This window comes from Aspergillus japonicus (genome assembly GCF_003184785.1).
Source record: "Aspergillus japonicus CBS 114.51 unplaced genomic scaffold BO86scaffold_3, whole genome shotgun sequence".
NCBI lineage: Eukaryota > Fungi > Ascomycota > Eurotiomycetes > Eurotiales > Aspergillaceae > Aspergillus > Aspergillus japonicus.
This window is the reverse complement of record NW_020291640.1, coordinates 462,130-479,232: the sequence shown is the minus strand read 5'-3', so window position 1 is coordinate 479,232 and position 17,103 is coordinate 462,130. Positions and strand designations below refer to the sequence as shown.

The following is a 17,103-nucleotide window of genomic DNA, read 5'->3' as shown; positions in this document are numbered from 1 at the left end:
CTCGTGTCTCATGGAAAGTGGCAGACGCCAATACCAATAACATCAGGTTGGATCATGGCGCGCTTTCGATAAAATGCCGATATGTCTGGCGGATCAGGGAGCGTGTCTCGAGCACCAGTCACCCAGTTAATATCTTCCAGAATAGACCGTCCAAAAAGGCAGGGAGGTGCTTTCCCTGCTGCGCTCAGGCTGATCGTGCTTGCCCTGCACAGGCAAGTCGCATCAAGGTGTGGTCGTCAACATGTGTCTTCTCACCCTTCGAATATTGATAGTAAATTTTAACCAGATCATCCACAACTCAGCCGGTCATCCCCACCTGAAGATCAGCATCCGGCCGTAAACGGATCCCCGACGAATAACATAGATTATACAGCTCGTCCACATACGTGCTGTACGCCATGTCGCCGGCAACCACCGTCGTGCGGGACGCATGGCGCGGCGAATTCAGCATCTGCTCGGACAGCTTCGCCACGTCGACCTTCACCTCCTTCCGGACCATGATATCGCCCAGAGGGGAGATGTCCGCCCAGCTACCCGGCGACGGCTGTTCCTGCACCACCGTGATCGGTTGCTTGCGCGGCCAGAACTTGAAGACGGAGGAGGATTTGACCGAGGGCGTGGTGAGCTCGGAGTCAGTCGCCGAGCTGGTGCGCGTGTCAGAGTAGTACAGCTCCTTGCCGAGTTCCTTCGCAAACCCCTCGCCGCCGCCCGGTGCCTCGTTCAGTTGCTGCTGGACGCGGAAGAGGCGCAGCGGCGCGAAGATATAGTTCGGGTTCGAGACTTGTGTGTCCAGGTTGCCTACGACACAGAACGATAAGAGGGTGCAGTGGGTGGCGTCCGTGTCGTTGGGCGTACGGCAGGGCGCGATCAACGGCCGAGCCGAGAAACGGGCAACCATGTTGATATCCGGGGGGAGCGTGGTCGAGAGGGTCGTCATCGCGTGAATCAGCTGTTCCCGAAACTCGTCCGCATCTGTGTTAGCTTGGGCCGCGGCTGATCGGAGCCAGGTCATGCAGGTCGATATAGTCCATCCCTCCATGTGCGATAGCAGATCAAGATGTTGAAACTGGAGCTTCTTGATCGGTAACGTCGTCGAAGGCAGGGGGTTGCCGGTTCCCTTGGCGGTTAACACCTCAAAGTGGTCGTAGATGGTGGGCCGCATGACGAACGAGACCAAATGGACACCGGGCAAATAACTGTGGCCCGAGGTTGCATAGTCGCGCATGTCGCGGAGATGGACGCCGAGTGTCGGGGCGGGAATGTGCATACGGCTGGACAGCGCAGAGGTGACGTTCTCGATCGTGGTGAACCGATAACCGGCGGCGGCCATGCGGTTCGATTCTTGCTTATTCAAGTGGCGGACTGTGAACATCATCTGACCCTTACTTCCACCAAGTCTAGCGTAGCCCATTGCTCTACCAAAGCAGGAGCCTGGGGCGCTTGTTGTCAGAACATCGTCGTACAGCATGCCAAGGTTCGGGAGTGGCTGTCGCAACTCGTCAGCAAGGTCTTGCGCGGCCACGCAGAAATGGCGCTTGAAGAGCTCGTCGAAGTCGGTCTGGAGCTCGTTCTCCTCGTCTAGCCCATCTCCCTTGGTGAAGTAATCATCCGTCTCCAACCGCGCTCTCATGAAAGGCACGACATCCTTGACAATGTTCCAGTTTCTGCTGGCTCGAAACGCCCACAGGAAAGCCGAATGGGACCGTGTTAGATCATCATCGTTGAAAGTCTAGATAATTCGGGTGAGAATCAGCTAATCACAGTTTGCTGAGTAGAATGACATACCTTGCCGAGGTAACGGTCGACAATCTTGCGACTAGGAAGCATCGCATGGGGCGTCACCATGAGACGCCCTTCGGAGTCGAAGAAGACGCCGCTTAATACCAACTGCCGCGCTTGTGTATGCAGCCGTCTCCGACTTCCACCGGCCGCTACGGCACATACTGTCAAGATACCGCAGGCAGCGCACGCCTACAGTCCTTAGCATAAAGACTCCCCCAATCAAAATGCAAGATAACGTACCAGGACAGCACAGATGATAACAGTTTGGCTCCTGGAAAGCTGGCTGCTGTGCTGAATACTGTCATCGTGTTCCCAGTAAGAAGTGCCGACGGCCGCAGTCCAATGCATGCCCGAGACAGCACAGGCCAGGAAACAGCCACAGATGCCTCGTCTCCACCAACTGTCCGTCCAAGTCGCTCTCCACCGGAAAAAGACCGTCAGTGCCGTCGTGCTAGCAAAAACGGCAATGATAGCTGCACCAACAACATTGGCGATCTGATACGAGCATCTGTAGTTGCTGATACCCAGCTGACCGATATAATGCATGGCGCAAACCGCGCCACCGGCGAGAACACCACCCAATGTAATGCGAATAAAACTAGTTTCCTCGCTGGCACCGATCGAGTAGAACGCAACGAGTAGAACAACAACCGGAAGAACGAAAGAGACACCGGTAAAGGTCATGCTGTAGACGATCTGAATGCGGGCGCTTCCGTCTCCGAGAACAATAGCGCGGTTCCCAATGAAGTGCATACACCAGATGCCAATGCCTCCCATAACGAGTGAGGAGGTAAGAAGGAGATACCTAGCTGGGTGGTCAGAGGTGTTCAACAGTCCATGGAGGAGCCTGACGTCGGACTATTCACTTACCAATTGTACAGACCAGCCCTGGAAGTTCGCCGGTGAAGCAGCTCCAGGGTAGTCGTACATCCCATCATGCTCACGACATATGAAAGAAAGATATAGCCCCCGAGGTATGACACAGGGATCGACTCCTGGAGAGTCCTGTCTATGAGCCACATCCTCTCAGCAAAGGGCTCTGGCGAGAGCAAAGGTCGCCAGGAAGGTCAAGAACCACGAGAGAAAGATAGAGGTTGGGTTACTGCATCGAGGACGTCAAGGCCTAAAATCTTACAAGCGAGCGGCAATCCGGTGGCGCATTGGGGAGAGAATTGAAGAAAGAGTGAGGAATAAGCCCGGGATGGGGAAAGCCAGACTGCTCACCCCAAGGGAGATCTTTTGGTAATATAATCAATCAGAAGGATCGAGCTGATATCTGTACCGCGCACTCAATTCGCGGGTCTGGCCGGACTCCTCCAGGAACCAGGATCTCGGGGCATGCTGAAATTAAGGGCAAATAATATATTAGAATTCAGCCAGGGCTAGACGAGGACATGGCGAGTGGACGAGGGCTAGCGACGGCGGAGCGCCATGGATTCATTTCCCCTCTTCTACGAGTCTTGGTTATGGACGTTCAATTTGCGTCTGCGGAGCAGTACGAGGGTGAGGTCCCGCTTTTCTGGTGGCCATTCAAGACAAGCAAGAACATGTCTGCTGGGGAGGAGAGCACGATTAGAGGCCATCGGGAATGTTTTTTTCAGAGCCAAGACTGGGTCCGATTGCAGCAGTAAATCGGTTCCGGAAATCCTGTGATCAGTGATCAGGAACGATGGAGAGTGGGCACTGACGTTGGCGAGTCACGATCCAGCCCTGTCAAACAACCACGGCCTGTGATTACACATTTGCAAACCCAGTCAGCCACAGCAGCTGAACGTTAATTAACAAAACTGGGTCCAGGTGCTGGCCGCTGGCGTATCAGGAAGAACGATCTGGCCAATTCTCGGAGATATGGGCTAGAGACCTTAGGTCGGCGCCGCCGCTCAGTGAATAGATTGCGCTCTCGCTCTTCTCCGAGGGACAATCTGCTCTATTACCCACATTACCGGGAGAGAGCAGACAGGCAAGCAAGGTGGACGCGAGTCAAGTGCAGCCAGCATCCTGGTTGTTAATTCACAAGCTGGTTTGTAGCTCCCTTGCCAATTGGCAGGAAGAGGGGATGTAGGCCCGAAGGATGTCAGCAATAAACCAAGGCCTTGGTTGTCGTCAGCCAGGCCTGATAGCTGAAGGCTAGTGAGATCCGTCTCGAAAAGGTGAGAGACAGCACGTTCCAAGGATCACAGCCGGAGAAATTGACCAAACGGATTGGGACATATCTCCATTGCTATCCATGACGCCGGCGAGTATTTAGTTAGGCTAAGAGGCTAGAGAGATTGGGTGGGATGACAAGCGAGACCAGACCTCGGGGAAATCACCACATGGGAGAAGGTCAAGGACCCTGGTGATGATTAGTGCGTCGTGCGCGCATCCGCAGGAACTGGAACTGACACCGAGGTAAAACCACTCCGGAGCGTGGGAGTCTGGGAGATCATGCGCGTGCTGGCAGTGCCGGCACAGGTGAGACAAATTCCACTGAACTTGGTGAAGCAAAAATTGTGAAGTGGAGCAGAGCAAAAGATTCGAACTGAAGTGAGTTTAGCGGCCAGCGCCTTCGATCGCGGACGGATCCTGAGGTTAGTCCCGATCTGGCTAGCGGATGAACCCGCCGCCGACTGAGATTGAATCTGGGACTCTTTGCTGTTTAAGCGATGCACTCATTCAATCCGCTTATTGAAGGCAGCCAGCAGCCAGCATAAGCGATAAGAGTCAAGCTTTGCTGTCATTTTCGCTTCCCTGCACTGACTCGCGCTATGTGACTCTGAAACGTGCTCGTTTACGCACATTGATACCGAACGCCAGCTTATCACGCAAGGTTTTTCTTTTTAGTGCCAACGCACTGGGACGGCTCTAGATCCGGTGAATCTCACCGTGGGCGGTACCAACAACCAAGGTAACTGAAGTTCATGGTTGTGTTCGCGCCCTGCCAGTGTTTTGGTCTGGCTTCTCATTGGGGTGTCCTCCGATGGTTTCCAGGCACTTTTGGGCCTAGCATCCGATCCGCTGCCTTGCTTTTCCTGGGCTTTCCATTCGAACAAAAGAGGCTTTTAGACGAACGCAAACTCTCTTTTTGCCCCTAGTGGCTTGGTTCTAGACGCAACGACCACCATGTGACCAGAACCACGATCCCCCTTCCAAATCTGCGGTGGCGGAATCATGGGAAAATTCGGCAAAACGTGTGTGTCACAATGTGGATTGTCGGTTCCTCCAATCCCAGGGTTGGTTCCGTGGCCGGCCCATGATCGATCAAGGTGACAATAACGCCCGGCGATTGATAAAAAGTACTCGTACCTCGTGGCAGACTGGAAGAGGCTTAGCGTGTCAAGTCAGGTACTGGACGCCACTCAAAGTTTCCTGGAGTCTGAAGTTTGGGAAGAAGGGACCTCAATAATGAAGGCGTAAACAAGAGATGGACTTTGGCTTGGTGGATGTATGAATCTGAGTTTGGAGGAATAAAGTTATCGTCGACTCGTGGGTGTAGCTGTGGAAGCTGTACTGTACAATGCTATTGATCGCGATTGAGTTCCGCATGAACTATTCGACCTCGACTCGGGGAGACACTCGTTGATGCGGGGAGTACCCTTCGCAATAATGCCTTACTTGACTCGTAGACATGTTCGGCAGTCGAGGTTCGGGATTGATATCTGCACGGGAGAAGGTGCCGTCGAGGCGCTTGGTCTGGGGGATCATGACTCGGTGCCTTAACCTGCTCAGTAATTCAGTCCTGTGCTGTGAAGGGGTCGTCCCCAGCTTCACAGCTTAGGATCTGCTATCAACTAACCAATCCCGATTCACCCATGAAGTATGAGGACATCTCAAATTCGAGCATTCCTCAACCATGACAAATAGACACGAACAGTGACCAGCTGTCTGCGGCGGGGTGGCTTGGCTACGGATCAACAAGCAGTGCCTTGAAATTGAAGTTAAAATCTAGTCTTTCCTCACCGAGTCGCAACCCGGCTTGTCCAGTACACGAAGTGCCTTCCCCAGTGAGTAAACAAAAGAACAAACCATCACCATCTTACCCTCTCAGCCAACATAAAAATGAACAACAGAGCACAACCAGCTGAACCCTCCCCACAAAACACGGAAATGCGAACTGAACCTGAAACCACGGCGCACCCACCGGGGCCCCATCTCCGTTTCTTCCTCTTGTTCAATTAATCAATTCCGCATACCTCTTCCTCGCGAGCCGCGACCCACCCCCACCACTACTACTACTACTGAGTAGTCCGGCAGATCAGATCATGCCATATACCACCGCATATTGCATATTGCATGCACCAGGCCCCGCCCCGCAAGAGCTTCACGCCGGAATCGTAAATCAGTTTCCAGAATCCCCGGGATCGATATCCTCCTTGGAAAATAAAAGAATCTTCTGCGGCTCACTGCTCTGCTCCAAGCGAAGTTGACAACCCGCCTGAAATGACACAATGCGATGAACATTCCCCGCTTTTGTTTCCAGATCGCCCCAACAAGACAAAAAGAGCACAGCAGCCCCCATCACCCTCACCGTCACCATCATTGACACAACAACTCAGCTCGAACGACCCGACTGACTCGAGTACGAGGATATGAAACCTCCCCTCCTTTCCATCTATAAGTAGCCGAGCAAGATCGCCGGGTATGTACTTCTCCGACCTCCGACCACCGACCTTATAGATTCGAAAAGAGCTACAACGCGGTTTTCGGCGCATATATACACTTCACCCATTCACCCACCCACCCATCCACACACACACATATACACATACACGCATATACACATACACGCATATACACATACACGCATATACACATACACGCATATACACATACACGCATACTTCAACCACAAAGGGGCAAACCCCCCCCCCACCTCCCCAACCTCCTTCAACCCGCGTGAAAACTACAATCCCAATCCCCCATCAGGCTTACCCTGCCAAACCGTGCAAGAGAAACACCTGTACAGCAGTGGGACCCCTATCCTCCACCATCATCCATCCAAACCAAACCCCACCAACCAAAACGGCAAGCACCGAACCCCCAACGGGCCATCGGAAGAACCGGATATCATCCCCGGTGTCTGGTGGGGTTACCGGGACTTCTATGTCCACGCAGGTAGCCGAACATCTAGAGACCAACACGTACGTACGTACATTTTCTCCACGGGGCGGCTGGCACCGACTTGGAAATCCTACGATGGGGTTGAGTGGGGATTCCGAGTTGATTAAGTCAAGTGGTAGTCGGGTATCTGATTGAGATACGTAGTATATACACTATTGGGGATTGTAAGACACAGCGCTGCGGTCGCTTGGGATTGTAGGACTGCAGCTGTCTATGATAGAACGAACTTCAATTCGGGGTGGATCCGCAAAGTATACGGCAGTGTTCTTTCAGTATGGAGGGAAGTGTCCTGATGAATCTACATAAAATATGCAGAAGAGCTGGGGACTGGAGACCAGGAAACGAAAACGAAGCAAATATAAGTATAACCCGATCACTTGTCAACTCATATTGCGAGCTGATTCGTTCTTTTAGTGTTATAAGGTGCATGTATACATGCATGCAGCATGCATGCAGGGATAACTTATGTGCATGCAAGGCGATCCGCCTTCTAGAAGATTCGTCCCAGCCGTCGACCTAGCTGATTCACTGGAGATCCATCTCCCCGTGCGCAGCTTGATAACCATGCGACGCCGTCATCAACATCCTATGCCGTGTCCAGCGACTCTATATACCCTCCTATCCCTTACACTCCCACCAATTCCCTCAACAACGCACTCCGCCGCCTCACCCGCCACCCATATCGATAAAACACGATCGGAATCGGGATCAGCGCCACCTCCACCAGTCCCAGCAGCGTGCCCGTCCACGCGATCCCCAAACTCGCATACAGCCGGGCGCCCGCCAACGGGAGCGCACCCGCAAAGACGTACCGAACCATCGCGTTTCCCGCCACCGCCGAGGCGGCGCAGATGGGGTAGCTCCCCGCCAGGTAATGGGCCGAGTAGATGAAGATGAGGGTGTTGCCCATGCCGAAGGGGACACCGGCCAGGATTGAATAGATCCAGTGCGTGTAAGTGGGCGCACTGCTGGATTGGGCAGTGGTCGTTGTTGCTACCGCTGTCCACGAGAACCAGAATCCCCCCATGGGGCTGAGAATGGCCCCGAGGCAGACGGCAAAGATGGAGGCCTCAGGGCGATCTGGCCTGTGCAGGGGTCCCGCGGATGGCTGGCGATGATGCGGCGGAGGAAGATGGGCTCGCTGAGGACGGCGAGGACGACACCGGTGCCGATACCACAGTAGCCTAGTCGTGCGATGCCGGGTGGCCAGCCGCGATGCTCTTGGAAGGCAATCGGGTAGCCGACGAAGCACAGAAATAGAGTAGCATATATGACACCGACGTAGAGGTTCTAGAATAAGCTGTTTAGGCAGGAGACAGTGAAGGATCAGTGAAACTTACTCCGGAGACACTCACGCATCGGCAGAGCCGGGAGGTCAAAGACGTACCAGATGGGCTCACATACGGCCATGATGATAGGTCTTACCAGATGGCTTCGCAAAAGGTCCCAGCCCACTTTGGGGCTATCATAGCGACACCACCACCGCAAGTCCCCAGTCTGTTCCTGTTGCTTTCGGGCCCTTGCCCGCAGTATCGCCGGCTCATTTGTCTCCTTGGACAAGAACAAAGCCACAGCTGATATGCCTGCCCAGCAGAGTATGATCCAGTTGATCCAGCGCCAGCCGAGATACTGGTAGACAAATCCGCCAAAAGTGGGACCTGCATTTCCGTCAGTTCTGTGGAACGAACTCAGAAGCCGTCCCCAGCACTTCACTTGGTACCAATTACCGAACCGGTCATCGCCCCAAGACTCCAGAGACTGAACGCCAGCGCCCGGTACCTTCTGCTGGTCACGTCGTTGATTGTCCCCGGACCGCCCGCAATAGTCGCACTACCGAAGAATCCTCCAAGTGCTCTACAGACAAGAATAGTGTGTATATTCCGAGCCAGGGCCACAGGTATCAGCGAGCAGGCGAAAGCGAGGGTGGTGATCAAGTACACCGGCCGACGACCGTACAGCTCCGACAACGAGGCGAACATAAGACATCCGAATGCCAGACCGAGCATATAGGTAGTCAAGCCGAGCAACACAACGGTGTCCGACGAAATGTCAAATGATTCTTTGATCCCTAGAATACCTGGAGTATAGGATGTGGAATATGATATCCTCGGGGACAATCAGCATTGCCACCGAGTCACTATTTGATACGTCATCAGGCTACTTACGCGCAGGCACTTGACACGGATACCGCTCCGACAATGAAGCTCCTGTATGCAGCCGACCAATTGCGCGGGTTCTCGGGATCACCTGTTTCCCAATAGACCTCAAGCCCGGCATCATCGTCAGAGTGGCTTGTGTTTGTTGGCTCAAGCCCACCCGATATTGGTCTGCTAGGCCTCGCACAGGTCATCGGTCCATTCTCAACACTGGACATAGTCGGCCATTGGGGTTTCCAAGCAAATAACTGTCGCATTGTAAGGCCACGGAAGACTTCGGTACACAATCGGACCAGTTTGAGTAATGGTCGTCCTATTGCAGTCATAGACCTTTCCATTGCACGCTCATCTCAAGAAGAGCGAGTAAAAGAATGAGAGGGTCCCCTGGAATACTCTGAACAAGGGCAGCAGATTGCAACAGATAGCATACTTATGTCCACAGCGGGTTGTTGCCGATGCATACGGGTGCTAAAACTTGGCCGGACCTTGGTGATATTATACTTTGTTCGACGATGTCATCTTTAACTCTGTCGAGGCCTTGGAATGGGAAGGATGGCGATTGACATCACAGTTCTGTAAAGGCGACAATTGGACGCGCGACAGCCCAGAAGCCCATCGCATCGCCTGAATGCGTGATGCAGATGTATGTAGGTGGAGAAAGGTTAGGCAGGTCTGGCACCTGCAGCCGCTGGAGGCGAATCACTATTCCCGATTCGGGTTTGCGTCTCTACCTCCGGGTTGCATTACATGGTGATGTGTGGAAGTTCCGTTCGTTTTTTGGATCCAGTTTTCTTTTATGTTGTAGCTGCTTACATCTCTTCTTCCAATAATACTCATTGAAACTAAGTGGCTGTACCTTAACGAATCGCACTGTCTGCTCTCTGCAAGTCATGCAGCGCGAACTACCAAGGACGGTACGAGGACCCAACATCGAACCAGACATCTGTGGAGATTGGTTCTCAATCACTCTTACTACAATGGTAAGATCAATCTGAGGCATTCAGGAGGCACGTAGTATTCGAGCGAAGGCAAGAAAACCGTCTAAAGTCCGTCCCTATCGCCGGCCATGGAAAATACCCAGCCTCGTCAGCTGCACCCATAGCAGCCTACAGTCAGGGAAGTATAAATTGTTCAAACGTTTGTCATTTCATACACTAGAAAAATAAAACCATCCTTCGCCACACATTCGAACGAATTTATGCGAGGAGAGCCTTGATACCGGCCTCAAGAGCGGGGGGGTTGGCACCGACGACGTCCTTGACCTTCTCGCCGCCCTTGAACAGCATGAAGGTGGGCATGGCGCGGACACCGAGCTCGGCAGCAACCTCGGAAAGCTCGTCGACGTCGATCAAGTAGAACTTGGCCTGGGGGTATTGTTCGCTGAACTGGGCGACCTTGGGGGCGATGGCCTTGCAAGGACCGCACCACGTGGCGAAGCAGTCGAGAACAATGGCGTCCTGGGAGTTGGTGACCTTCTCTCTGAATTCCTCAGTGCTATGCGAATGTTAGTATCACTGATGCACAGCCGATCATAGCAGACGGCAGTTTCCGAGTCAATTGAGGGGCGAAAGGGGGAACTCACGACTTGATCTCGTAAACCTTGCCGTGGTCAGACATGTTGGATTGTGTGGGGTTGAATTTGACGGAGTGAGATTGAGAGAAAGAGCGGCGGCTTAGAGGATTCGCGGCAGGGAAGCGCTGGACGAAGTTGGAACGCAGGAAAGTGGAGGATGGAGTAGTAGAAAATCTAGCGGAGGAGAGAGAAGACAGGCGAGCGGATGATTTAAGACTGGAGAAAGGTTTAGGAAGAGAATTGAGATTAGCTCGGAATGGTCCAGTGAAGAGGGGCTGAGGCCGAAAAGGAGGGGCTCAGTCCGCAGTTTTTATGGGTGGGCGCAAATGACGTTGCACCGTGGGAGGATGGGAGGGACTGGCGGCTGCCTCTGACTAATCACCGCGGTCGAAGCCTCTCGGAGGCGGTGGAAGAAGGGATTGGGATTTGAAAGGGGGAACTTGAGATGATTCACAGGTAGGTAGTTAGGTGGGAGGCAGCTTACCAAGATGTCACGCCGCGGGAGAGGCGCAGCAGGTTAGAGGCATTTGTCAGGTTGGCAGTCGACATCTTGCAGAATACTAATCAATCTACTCCGTAGAATATAATAGTATTGTATGAATAGTGTGAATAGATAGTATAGAATGGGTGTTGGAAGCAATTGGTTCGCCGTTCGGGAAGCACAAGGGTTGGGCTGGAAGACAGTTTCAAAAACCGGTGCATTAGTATTATTCGGATGACGTGCTCCGTCGCTTATGAATAGCGAACGGTCTGGACAGAAGCTGCCGGGTGTGTGCCTGAACCATGCCTTAGGCTTGCTGACTAACTACTGCACCCCTCGCCGCCCCAACAAACAGCAATCGACCTCCTTCTTAGTGTACCACTACACCCATACACCAATTTACGCAAATTTACTTGGTCGTGGTCAAAAGGAGTGTGTATCTTTACTCAACCCATTGAGCAGTTACGGACACATCGACTGTTCATGCAGACATCAAACAATAGCCATTGTTGGAAATGGGAAGAGATATCATTGTGGGGTGACTGACACCAAACAAGGACAGAAACTATTCTAGGTATACGCCAATATGTGCATTGAACTGAAACGGGAGAGTGCTTCACCTCTAATGAAGACATAAATCCGCACGAGAATCAAATAACAGCATTTGATCGACGATCGAGGCAAACTCCTTCAAACTCTCGCTGATGTGGGGTATCAACAAATGCAAGAACAAAACCTGCCAGCAAGTCGGGGACGAAGACCGGGCTTGACGGGGCAGCGAAGGAAGAAAAACGCGCGTGGCCACTTCAAGCGCCACCAGAACTAGATGCAAATTCCATCAATATGTGAGGAGGGAATCGCAGAAGAGAAGTCAAGGGAGCGACAAAGGAAAGAAGAACCAAAGGAGTGACTAGGGTCAGCAGGGGAGAAGGGAATTATTACATGAAATTAGATAAATAGAGACTGGAGCGACGCGAATTAGGTGCTTCTTTGTCTCATGAGAGGGGGAAAGGCCGTCAAAATGTGACCCATTGGTCAAAGGGGTCGGGTGAACGCATGTCGCTCGTACGCAATACAAATCACACACTCAGAGGGCGCGCCCTATATCGTATTCTTCGTTTGTGTCGAACTCAAATTCAGCGGAGTGTTCTTCAATGGGGCTGAACTCCTCATCGGCAGATAGAATGGTTTTGAGCAGGCCCTCGTTTGACTTGGGACGGACTGCCGGATTCACCAGCACAGGACGCCTCGCAACTTGAGCATGCCATGTTTCCTCTGCTGGGTCTTGTGTATGGTCAACGGTCATGGTACTATCTCGCTGAGCACCTGCACCATGTCCGACCCGCGAAGGCTCATCTTGCTCAGCTCCAAATCTCACGAAGGGTTCATTGAGTGATACTTCGTCACCTTTGAGGGAGTCCTCGTGGCCTTCCTCGAGCTTGTTCCTTGATGAACTGAGACTAGTCCGAAGGGGGTTACTAGTTTTCTTCTGAGATATGCGACGAAGAAATTGCCCTGACATCCACGACCCCTCGGAATCGATCGACGCTAGAGACTGAGATAGTGGAACGTTATCCGGGTTGCCATCCCAGCTTTCGCCTCCCCACGAGTCGTGATGGTTGTTGCGAGAATCCGGGACATCGGAGGCAGAGCTTGGAATAGGGTACTGAGTAACCATGTTAACATCAGAGTTGTCATCGTCCCTCTCAAACTCATCAGCCACTTCTGGTATATCAGGGGACTGGAGACGTGAGTCAGGTGGTGATAGAGGTTCGTCACCGAAATGTTCCGTGAATTTCGATTGGGAGCGCTTGATCGTGCCCGTGCCAAGGAATGCCTTGGGCGGCACGTACGGCGCCGGACCGGACGAGGACTGTGTCTGGACTTTAAAAAAGGATTCATGCGACGGGTTCGACGGCTCAGGGCTCCTTTCATGGAAACGTTCTCGGTAGCTTCTCTTGAGGCGTGAGCTCCCACGGCGAAAGATTGAGGTCAAAGTGTTCACACGACCACTGCTATTGTCCGACAGACGCCGGTCAGAGTCGATTGTCCTTGAGACATCCGATGTTGATTCTCGACCGAGACCATACAGGTGCGAAGAAGTTGGACTGTAGACCCCGCGCCTCGACGGTGAATGAGAGGGAGTCAGGCTGCTGCGAGACATTCCCATCTCTGTGGACGGAGCGAAGCTACGCCGCGGGACAACCTTACGTCCACGGATAGAGCTATCGTCAATATTGCCAATGACATTAGCACGCTCTGGAGTTTCGCAGCCTTGTCGCTCAGAATCTTTGGAGACTCCTCTCAGCCATGACCCTGACGGGGGGGTACCACCCAGGGAAGTCTTGGTGTCTCCAGATCTAGTGACACCCTCATCGAAAGAAACCGGTGTAGCCCGACTACCAGCACCAGGCCGGCCTCTTTGGGTCGTAGATGCCTCTTCCATTTCAGGCTGATGCTTCGGTGTGGGGAGATCGGCAGCCTGGTCCAACGGGTGCTGCCGTTGTTGGTCAGCGGCTTGGTGCAACTTGCGTTGCAATTTCTCTTGATCCTCGGCCTGCTTCCTCTCCCTGCGCCGGCGATCTCTTTCCAACAACTCCCGAAGAGCACCAGCGTCCAGAGCATCAGCCAGGTCGTTTACCTTCTTATTCGAATGAGCATTTTCGTCAGACGCAGCAAATGGTGGCACCTTGTCTTTCTTGCTCACTGTCTCAGGCGACTTCTGGCTTTTCGCAGTGGAAGGCTTGGGAGCTTCCACATAACGAATGATCGGGCGGGGAGTCCAAGCTGCGAAAGTGTTGACCTTGAACGTGTAGAACTCAAAGATGTCGGATAACGACGACTCAGTTGAGTCACGGACGGACAAACTGACGTCAGACAAGTGGCGGTCTGAACGACGACTTGGAGCCCCGAGGCCTTTGCGGGTTTCGACAGAGAAGTGCTCACTAGGGAGCGGGGATGGGCGACGAGGAATGTCAATCGGCGCGGAAGCCATCAATCTGATCTCCCGTTCCCTGGCAATCTCGTATGCCTTACGCTTGCTAAGTTTCTTCTTCAGGACTGCTGGTCCGCTCACGCTTCTTTTCGACTTTAGGAGCGATCCAGATCGAGTTAAGGTAGGCTGGTCATAGCTTGTGTTGGAGTGAGAAGTGTAGCCATCGGACTGCTGTTGACCAAGCCGGGAGGACAGTTGCCGGGTTCCTCTTATTGAAGCCGGTTGCTCGCTGTGGGACATAGCTGGAGGGACATCGTGCAGAGAGCTCGGAAAATCTTCAGTGGGCGTAATGTGTCGGTTCTTCTGACGTTTCGAGGATTTGCGAGAGGGCTTGCTGTCTAGCTTGCTGCCATCGAAGCTGTGGCGAGGGTCCTGCGGCGGAACCTCCGACACCGCAGGAGCATCGAGCTGGATCGTGTGCCGCTTGCTCTTCCGACCAAATGGCCATATCGCCATGGCGTCTGATGGACTGAAACTCCGTCCCGCTCACGAGTCAAGGTGGACAGTGAAGTAATCGGAGGCGAAGTTGTAGCGGATGACTGGACTCATGAGGAATGACGGAATGAACTAGACACGCGACCACGGAGCGGAGTCTGAAGCCGAAGCCTTACGCAAGAATAGGAGAGCTCCAAAAGCGAAACGCGGGTGACGAAATATGTGGCGGATGGGGGAAGAAGGGGGATAAGAATATTTAGAAAGAGAAAAAGAGGAAATAAAGAGGAAATTAGTCGAAATTTCACGATTGGGATTGACAGGTAGCGGAGGCGAACCGAGACATTCAGAGCGACGGGGGAAAGTGCCGGGAGCACAAGGCCGTTCTAGCGGATGTACCTAAAGAAGGATGCCCCAGGCGGTGGATTTGATAGTTTGATACAGGTAAAGCGGTACGAAGTCGAGACCCGGGGGGTGAGGGGGCTTTAGAGGGGAGGGGTGGTGGAGCGAGAGGGGGGTGAAAGGGATGTGACTATTGGTTTAGAACGAGCGGGTAGATCGGAGGCCTGAAAGGTAGGTGTGATGAGTGAGGATTGAGGAAATGATGGCAGTCACGGTTTCGTAGCAATAGTGTAAGTAAGTATGGTAGTCGCAGGACTTTCGCAGGACTTTTGACGTAGTAAAGAGTAGTTAACTTTGGTAGTGAGACCCGGGGGAGCCACGCCACATGGAGTGGCGGAAAATGACCTCCGTGATCACCCAAAGTCAGAGGGGAAAGATGCCAAAGGGGATCTGGAAGGAGGACTGCAATCCTAAAAGAGAGCGAGGGAAAGAAAGGCAGTCCAAAAAAAAGCGAGGAAATCGGAAAGAAAGGAGAGAAGGAGAAAAAGAAGAAGAGGGGAGAAGAAAGAAGGAGGAAGGGGGGGGATGAAGAAGAAAAAAAAGAAGCAGCAGCAGCAGCAGCAACAGCAACAACAACAACAGCAGTAGCCGTAGCTTTGAGCCCGACTGGGGAAGAGAATAGACAGAGAACAGAGAGACAACAGCCCAAAAAGGACGATGGTCGATGAGAGTCGGCGAGGGACTGTGAGGGCCGAGACAAACAAGCCGCCCGTTTCTGAACCAGGGGAAAACTACGGAGTACTCGGTTGGTTCAAGGTTACACACTTTTCTCGCCCTCTGGGGCCGTCGCCGGCCGTCACAACAGCTGTATGGAGTACTTCCCTAGTACCCAGTAAGTTACTGCTGGTTCATGATACTCAGTGGTAGATTATGGAGTCGCATGGTATTGAGGTACAGGTATTATTGGACTCTGCCCTCTCCCCTCCTCCTCCCTCCCCCCTGCCCTCGATTGATTGATTGATTGATTCATTCATTGATTGATCGATAGGATGGATCTGATTCGACTTTGCCTGCATCATCCCGAATCTATTCCCTCTCTCGTTCTCTTTCTCTTCCTCCTCTTGGGTACAGCACATACCTACATGCAGATGCCACCTCCAACCGTCTTGTCTGCCTTCTGACCGTTCTGTCTTGTGCTCCATACCTGGTGGGCAATGTGTCATGCGGGAACTAACGAAAATCACCACCACGGTATGAGAAAAAAAAAAGAAAAAAGAAAACAAGAAAAATACAGAGAAAAGGAAAAACCTCGAAAAGGAAAGATAATCATGAGGGAAAATCTCTTCAATTGTGGAGAAAAATCCACTACTGTCGAGGGAGTCAGATGGAAGCCCAATCCGATTCATTATTATTGCTTCAAAATGGAGTTGACGAGGAAAGGGAGTGGAAGAAGTTCATTGGTACCTGCCTTAGAGTAACCGCCCAGTGCGTAGTCATGTATCTGCCGGGTACTCCACATCAATCCACTCTCTCTCGGCGTCCAGAATGTGGAAGACAAGCTAGGCAGGTAAACCGCTGAAGCAGAGATGGGTATTTTACATACATTTACATATAGAACGTACTGTACATTGTCCATGCTTCTTATTGTTTAGTATCTAGCTACTGCACAACATAACTCTAGATTGCCCTACGTAGCAGTTTACATCATGGCCATGGCTCGGACAACAGTCCTTGAGGAGAGGCGGCGCCGCGGCGGGCAAGGCGCTTTTCTCGGCCGTTGGAACCCATCGTGGTGGATCAACGGGGGCCATATCACAATCATTTACATGGTTGATGTGTGCCAGAGCAAAGCAATGCAACAAATGCCCATATAATCTATGGGCAACTGCATTGAGCTACCTCGAGCCACAGTTGAAGCCAAATATGCTCCCCAAAACCCCTTCGTCATACTGAAGGCTAAGGCAGCTGCAGCTTATTACTCCATCCCCTTCTGGACTCGAGCTTAACCGAGACTCGAGGGCGTCGCTCGTGGTAGCTCAAGGGTCCTGAATCATGCAATGACGTTGAACCCTGTTTCTCGATCTTGTCCAGATGGTGAATGAGTATCCGAGCGCGCGGCAACTCTCCCTTGTATAGCCAGGCCGGGCGGGATTGTAAGGCGCTGGGCAACATCATCACCAGCATCACGATGATCACTAGACCACCACCATCACCACCAGCGCTGTGATGCAAAACCCAAGAC

At 52.7% G+C, this 17,103-nt stretch overlaps 4 protein-coding genes across 4 annotated transcripts; all 4 read right to left on the bottom strand.

Annotated features, from left to right (window-relative positions):
• Positions 1-283: 283 nt before the first annotated feature.
• On the bottom strand, positions 284-3,060 carry BO86DRAFT_112184 (MHYT domain signaling protein). The gene is made up of 4 exons (XM_025665941.1): positions 2,653-3,060; positions 2,023-2,587; positions 1,786-1,971; positions 284-1,729 (listed from the first exon to the last, which is right to left on the bottom strand). The coding sequence occupies exons 1-4, from the start codon at positions 2,802-2,804 to the stop codon at positions 299-301; spliced, it is 2,334 nt and encodes a 777-aa protein (XP_025532406.1). The 5' UTR covers positions 2,805-3,060; the 3' UTR covers positions 284-298.
• A 4,447-nt stretch (positions 3,061-7,507) lies between these two features.
• On the bottom strand, positions 7,508-9,256 carry BO86DRAFT_415279 (synaptic vesicle transporter; the record flags this gene model as incomplete). Its single annotated transcript, XM_025674893.1, has 5 exons — positions 7,508-7,847; positions 7,937-8,172; positions 8,287-8,540; positions 8,603-8,988; positions 9,048-9,256. The coding sequence occupies 5 exons, from the start codon at positions 9,254-9,256 to the stop codon at positions 7,508-7,510; spliced, it is 1,425 nt and encodes a 474-aa protein (XP_025532405.1).
• Positions 9,257-10,030: 774 nt separating this feature from the next.
• On the bottom strand, positions 10,031-10,764 carry BO86DRAFT_385352 (thioredoxin family protein). Its single transcript, XM_025671088.1, has 2 exons — positions 10,621-10,764; positions 10,031-10,532 (listed from the first exon to the last, which is right to left on the bottom strand). Exons 1-2 carry the CDS (start codon positions 10,653-10,655, stop codon positions 10,235-10,237), a joined length of 333 nt encoding a protein of 110 aa, XP_025532404.1. The 5' UTR covers positions 10,656-10,764; the 3' UTR covers positions 10,031-10,234.
• A 1,158-nt stretch (positions 10,765-11,922) lies between these two features.
• BO86DRAFT_112048 (uncharacterized protein) lies at positions 11,923-14,797 on the bottom strand. The gene has a single exon (XM_025665940.1). The coding sequence runs from the start codon at positions 14,541-14,543 to the stop codon at positions 12,180-12,182; it is 2,364 nt and encodes a 787-aa protein (XP_025532403.1). The 5' UTR covers positions 14,544-14,797; the 3' UTR covers positions 11,923-12,179.
• Between the last annotated feature and the right edge of the window lie 2,306 nt (positions 14,798-17,103).

Bases quoted from the DNA above. Each gene is read 5' to 3' on its own strand.
- BO86DRAFT_112184 (XM_025665941.1), bottom strand. From the start codon at position 2,804: ATGTGGCTCATAGACAGGACTCTCCAGGAGTCGATCCCTGTGTCATAC. The intron at 2,588-2,652 runs GTAAGTGAATAG...CCACCCAGCTAG, and splicing joins AGGGCTGGTCTGTACAATTG to GTATCTCCTTCTTACCTCCT. The intron at 1,972-2,022 runs GTACGTTATCTT...TAAGGACTGTAG, and splicing joins TTATCATCTGTGCTGTCCTG to GCGTGCGCTGCCTGCGGTAT.
- BO86DRAFT_385352 (XM_025671088.1), bottom strand. From the start codon at position 10,655: ATGTCTGACCACGGCAAGGTTTACGAGATCAAGTC. The intron at 10,533-10,620 runs GTGAGTTCCCCC...ACATTCGCATAG, and splicing joins AAGGTTTACGAGATCAAGTC to CACTGAGGAATTCAGAGAGA.
- BO86DRAFT_112048 (XM_025665940.1), bottom strand. From the start codon at position 14,543: ATGGCGATATGGCCATTTGGTCGGAAGAGCAAGCGGCACACGATCCAG.